The sequence below is a fragment of the Phragmites australis genome, chromosome 4 (assembly GCF_958298935.1).
Source record: "Phragmites australis chromosome 4, lpPhrAust1.1, whole genome shotgun sequence".
In the NCBI taxonomy this organism is placed as follows: Eukaryota; Viridiplantae; Streptophyta; class Magnoliopsida; order Poales; family Poaceae; genus Phragmites; species Phragmites australis.
Window position 1 is genome coordinate 36,210,622 of NC_084924.1, and position 6,301 is coordinate 36,216,922.

Below are 6,301 nucleotides of genomic sequence, written 5' to 3' on the forward strand. Positions count from 1 at the left end.
CATCATCACTGATAGATCCTGCATCAGTAGTAATGGGATGGCATGATCCTGCTGCTAGCCAGCCAGACTGGCCGGGCCCCGGATTAGCAGTGAATCGAGAATATTATATTAGAGGAGTATGTACGCTACTGCTGCTACGTACTGCAGTTACGTAGTACTGGCAAAATATAATGAGCGGGCCGCCGACAACGTGGTCGCTAGCGAGGCCGCGGAGGGGAACGGTGGTGAGCCCTCGCGCCACGGCGCCCACTCGCGCGCCCGCGCCCACGTGCCCGCGCCACCAGCCACACGGCCGCGCGCCGGCTGCTGCACCTAGCTACTCCCACTTACCACTCCCCACGTCACGTGACCGTCCGGCCGATCAAATGTACCGCTCTCCGTGCAGCACAACACCCCCGCGCCCTATATTATGGTGCCGCGCGCCTGCCGTGTGCGTGGCCTTGCTAACCAGCACAGAGCGATCGCTTGACCCGCCGCGCACGTACCAAACCCCTTGGGCCCGCGCGAGCGCGCTGGGCTAGCTAGCTGCCGGCAGTGTGAGTACTGAGTGGGCAGCGCGTGTCGCCGCGAGCCGAGCGCGGTGTGTGATCGGTGGGAAGCGCACGGCGGGCGCTAGCTGCTTGGGAGGAGGCACCGGCCGGCTTGCGAGAGCGAGACCGATCATATCGCGCCATCGCGGGATGGGGAGGGCGCCGTGCTGCGAGAAGGTGGGGCTGAAGCGGGGAAGGTGGACGGCGGAGGAGGACGAGATACTCGCCAACTACATTGCCAAGCACGGCGAGGGATCCTGGAGGTCGCTGCCCAAGAATGCAGGTAAATTACATATACCAAGCCATGCACTTTGAACATAATTAGTACACCTGCATGCTACTCTTTGTACATTTATGCATGTAACGTACTCGGTCCATACGAGCGCAAGAGTATGTATATACGCATGTCTGCGTATGCATCACCAGCTCTACGACTCCAAGTAGTTGTTCGTCGTTTGCAGCTATAACTAGCTGGAACATATATACTAGGAAAATATCTTCTTAGTTTCGTCTGCTATTCGTGTATATGCACAGGGCTGCTGAGGTGCGGCAAGAGCTGTCGGTTGCGGTGGATCTACTACCTGAGAGCCGACGTGAAGAGGGGGAACATCTCCAAGGAGGAAGAGGACATCGTCATCAAGCTCCATGCCACCCTTGGGAACAGGTAAACCTCTAATCAATACTACTACGACTGCTGAAAACTGAGTGTCCGACTATAAAATTCACTTCTGATCCGTCATAGGAATCACTGCCACGTATGCGAGTCCGAGAAAGCCTAGGTGTAAACAAGTCTCTGACAGAAGTCACACCACAGACAATAGAAACCTCTGATGAAATCTCGTAGCATAGCAACTATTCCTTCCGGTTAAAAATATACATGATATTTTTAATTTTTTATAGTCCTTCTATAGGCAACTTTGACCACTATTTTCTATTAGAATATAGTTATATTATCTAATAAAAATATAATAGTTTAAAAATATTCTTTCAGATAAATTTAAAAGTATAATTTTTAAACTTTTAAACTAGATCTTTTAGAAACTATTGATAATCAAACTTTTAAAAATTTGTTCAGATCTTGATTAAAACATCATGTATTATTTATAACATGAGGAGTAGCTGCTAGCTAGGAGCACGTACCCTGTCCGTATAAGCCAAACCTCTCTGACTGCTTCGATCGGTTGAGAGTTGAGACACTGTAGTCACAGACAATAAACACTACTGGAATAGGAGTATACTATAGTAGGACAGGGGTACGTGCTCCTTGCTAGTTGCATCTGTTTAAAAAAGCAACCGTTTAGTTAACTTGGAGTCCGGCCGTCTCATGTGTTTTACAGTAGTGTCCATTCAAGATTTATCTATCCGTGGGTCTACGCATGCACGTCTACAGAATGAATTGAGAGTTCTGCCGGTGAGGCCGGTGAGTATATGCTGGCTGCGGTGCCCATATGTGTGTGGTGGTGCGTGTGCAGTTTAACTACGAAATTCCCAAAGTAACTAGAGGCAACGAGCGTCATGCATGCATGGCATGCTCATATAGCTCGCTCTTAGACCGTAAAAAAAAGTAAGGGTCAAATACTAATAATTTGACCTATCTCTCACCTTGAATCTTCCATGTGGACTACTCTATCCAACGAAAAGCAGGAACACGAGGAAATGCTTGGTTAAGACCCTTTCTCGTGTTCAGAAACAAAAGGAGATTTTAAAGCTAATTAGTAATTAGCACTGTGATATCATATGCCTAGATTTTTCTCTTGGCCGAAGCATAGGGATTTAAAAAAAAATCAATACAACACGTAGACGTACACATTTACACAATCACATGTATATTATACAATGTATATTAAAAATCAGAAATATGAAACTTAAAGATTAACGAAGTTACTACATACACCTCAATATTAATAAATATATTATCTATAACTGAAACAAAATTTCACATTAGTAAGACACAATAAGGAAACCCGGATTTAGCTTGAACACCGCACGTTAACGCACGGATCATGCTTCGCGCGGTCCTCACTTTTATTGAATATCGATAGATTCTTGTTAAACAAATTCGGGTCTGTACATGTCAAGCTTATACTGTAGGTGTGTACGAGTTCTAGCGGTGTAGAAGGAACCAAAAGTAACCTTTATACCCAAGAGGACACACAAGTCTAAATTCGGAACAGAAAGAAAAATAAAGGTCACAGTAGCAAGTACAACATCTTAACCTCGACTAGCTATCATATCGTTCGACAACACAAGACAATTGAACAGAACACTCGGTGGTACGTACGACACACACGTATGAAGCCTACGTGATAGCACTATATATAGCAGGGCACGTATCGTCGTCGGTCGATCTCTCATGAATAGTATGTAACAGAAGCTCCTACAATGGTGCGCACATGACAACGTGCTCTCGTAGCACGCTTAATTTGTCTGTCGAGCCAGCATGTGCCTTTGGCGAATCAAGCTAGCTTCGTTCATTAGCGGTCGCGAGTGGTTGAAAGAACATAAATTTAAAAGAACAACTGGGCCGGCACTCTTTAACTGCTGACAATGGACTCGCAGGCGACCTGCTTGCCGTGTCGGTCGATCTCTGGATACGATCACGTTCCTCTTGAGGATGCACGGGGCTTTTCTCCATGGCGCCCCTTCTCTCGTAGATCATCGTCGCGGCACAGTGCAAATCGCACTTCAGTTGGGTGTTATGTTCACTGATCGATGCGCCGGCAGTCTCTGTCCTTGGCCCCGTGGGTTTAATGGCGGGCCTTGACGTTGACGATACGGGCGTTGAGGAGGGAGGGAGGAAGACGCTCGGGTCCAGGGCTCCATCAGCGGCCTCTTTTGACAGTATACGCAGCTTTCCGTCGCTTTCTGCGCTCACGATCGACGCGCTCTGCAAATGATGTGCATTAGTCCCATGTACACACCTGCACATGACCTTAGTTTGTTGTACCAAACTGTCGACATGGTAGTCTGTACCGGTTAAACCGTTAGGTTGGAGAAACAAGCTAGGTGGCCAGTAAAATCTCACCTTCCGTTCTCGGGCATTGAGATGTTCCTTTTCCGCTTTGTTGTGTGTGGGCATGTAAATATCTCGAGCAAGCACAAGCACTTTAATGATCGGCCTTGTGATTTGTTGAACTGCCAGGTGGTCACTGATCGCCAGCCACCTCCCGGGTCGAACGGACAACGAGATCAAGAACTACTGGAACTCGCACCTCAGCCGGCAGATCCACACGTACCGGCGGACCTACACCACCGGCAAAGACACCACTATCACCATCGACATCAGCAAGCTGCAGACCGCCGAGAAGCGGCGCGGGGGCCGGACCCCCGGCCGCTCGCCCAAGAGCAGCGGCAGCGGCAGCGACAAAACCAACAAGCAGGCGGATCCCGAGCCTGAACCGGCCAAGTCGGAAGACGCCCCAAGCCCGGTTAGCGCCGCGACGTCCGCGGTATCGAGCCCGCTGCACAGCGACGGTGCGCGGAGCGCCGTGGTCGACCCGGACCAGAACCAGCGCAACAGCAGCGGCGGCGGCGGCAACAACCCCAACGGACCTTGCAACGAGGACGCGACCGGGCCGTTAGTGTTGGACACACTAGATCTTGGGCTCTTGGAGGCTGAGAGCGAGATGGAGGCCCTGCTGTCGAGGGATGGCATTGGGGTTGGAGACAGTTCGTTCACGGGGCTCAACGCGGTAGGCCAGGCCCAGGTGGACGATCTGTTCGACATGGATTGGGACGGCTTCGCGGCCCATCTCTGGGGCGATCTGACCCAGAACGACCAGAGCGGGCTGCTCCAGACCGGTGAGCCGCAGGCCGAAGGCTGCAACTCGGACGAGCTCGAGTCGTTCGCGACCTGGCTCCTGTCAGACTCGTTCTGAGAGTTGGATCATCAAATTGATCAGGTCAACAAGGTGTCGTGTGTACATATTTTTGTAGAGGGGTTAGCCTGTAGGTAGGTGCTGCTTCGTGCATGGAATGGACTTGTTTCGCATATAATGTAGAGTTGCATGGCGTGTAAGGGTACTGGAGTTCATCTCTCATCTCCCGGTAAAAATCGGTAAGCCCAGCAGTAGTTGGTAGCTGTAGGACCTTGGCTTGTGTACTTCGGCTCTGTGAGCCGGGAGAAAAATGTTTCCTGCTCACCGGGAGCTGTGAAGACTCTGTTACAGAGTAGCTCTATGAAATGTTCGCATCAGCTGTGGAATGAACTGAACTAGCGCTGTTCTAGACTTGTACCAGTAGCCAGTTGGTCTGTGATCTTATCTTACCTCTCCTTGGATTCGTTAAGAAGAGGTAGCCGACGGCGAGCAATGACAGCTGGAGCACTCGTGTTCGACACGGGCGTTAACTGCGTGTAGATCGGCCGCAGTGAACAACTTGTGGCTGGCTGTGTCACAAGGTTTCGTGTCGATGGGAAAAGGTTGGAGCAGGTCGGTACCGTGTACTACCGGATAAAGTTCAGCGGATTTGCCCCCCGTCATCAAATACTCTCATTCTGATTAGGAATAAAAAACCAACCACTACGAGATTGAGCAGAGACCACACAACACGATGCCCTGATGATCAAGCACAGAAGTCTGCCGGTCAGTAGCAGCAGCGACGAGACACGACGGGCGAAGCCGTCCCGAATCGCATGGACATGGGCATCTGAAACAAGGACGGCTTCTGGCCGAGCACGTTCGTCCGTCCCGTCAGGTCTCGCTCCGCACTGCACACCGCCAGTGCCGCGCACTGTGCCGATCCAAATTCCAAGCCAAGCAATACATATTCCGGAGTTCGGTAACCGGTTAGCGTCCGCGACTGTAGCATCGGCAGTGCGACTGCGGCAGGTAACAGCTGCCCCCTTGCCCGCCACGGCCGGGGGCAGGCAGATCGATCGGTCGATCTATTATTTTACACGTGTGTGGCTAGCTTTATCAGCGGCTTCTATTAATCGAACGTCTTGGTCAGAGTGTTCGCGTCAGATTCCTAAGGTTTCGTTCAAAAACAAGTGTAAATCTGTTACTGTTGTTAGTATCCAGCACTGCAGATCGATGCTTGCATCCGTATAGACATATCAGTCGATGGATCGTGGTTGCACTAACAGTACTCTCGACTACTCAGGAGGAGGAGATTTGGATGCAGGCGGTTCACAGTGAACGCTAACACGTACTCCACGTACACTAATTGTGATCAGCGTCTGTCATTTCGTTTGCTCCCGGTACATTCTTCTGCTAGCTAAGAAAGCGTAGGAGCTGTGTGATCTGTGTCCGAACTCCGAACTGAAATGATCAAAAAGTGAAGTGTAGAGAAGCAAGAGGATCAATTCGCTCATGCTAAGGTTTGTTGCCTGTGCCAGCTTTTTCTCGCCATCCATGTGTCGATTCGTCCCCTTTTGCAATTATTTTGCGATCGATCGGTCTAGCCAAGATGCACTCAGGTACTCCCTCTACTGCTGCTGCATCCTATGGCCAAATAATTGTGCGTGCGTACAGAACCGGGCCAATCGCTGCTGCAGACTGCAGCGCCAGTGCCGGTGCCACCACGCGCGTGTCATCCTGCGATGAATGATCACATGCATCCACATGAGCTGAGCTCTAGTCCATGACGTTTCACCTCGAACAAAAACTTTGCGTGCGTGCGTGCGTGCGTGCACGGACGGTCATCACCGATGGTGTACCGGCGGCTCCGTACGTGTTGTGTCGCTAAAACGTGTTTGTTCGCGTTAGGCGGGAATTATTTGGGCCATCTGATGCATGAATTGGATCGCTCACCGGCCGGAACTGTGCCGA

The 6,301-nt window shown here is 50.7% G+C and overlaps 1 protein-coding gene across 1 annotated transcript; it reads left to right on the plus strand.

The window, feature by feature from the left end:
• Positions 1-412: 412 nt before the first annotated feature.
• LOC133916267 (transcription factor Y1-like) lies at positions 413-4,750 on the plus strand. The gene is made up of 3 exons (XM_062359878.1): positions 413-813; positions 1,065-1,194; positions 3,673-4,750. Exons 1-3 carry the CDS (start codon positions 681-683, stop codon positions 4,406-4,408), a joined length of 999 nt encoding a protein of 332 aa, XP_062215862.1. The 5' UTR covers positions 413-680; the 3' UTR covers positions 4,409-4,750.
• The last annotated feature ends 1,551 nt before the right edge of the window (positions 4,751-6,301 follow it).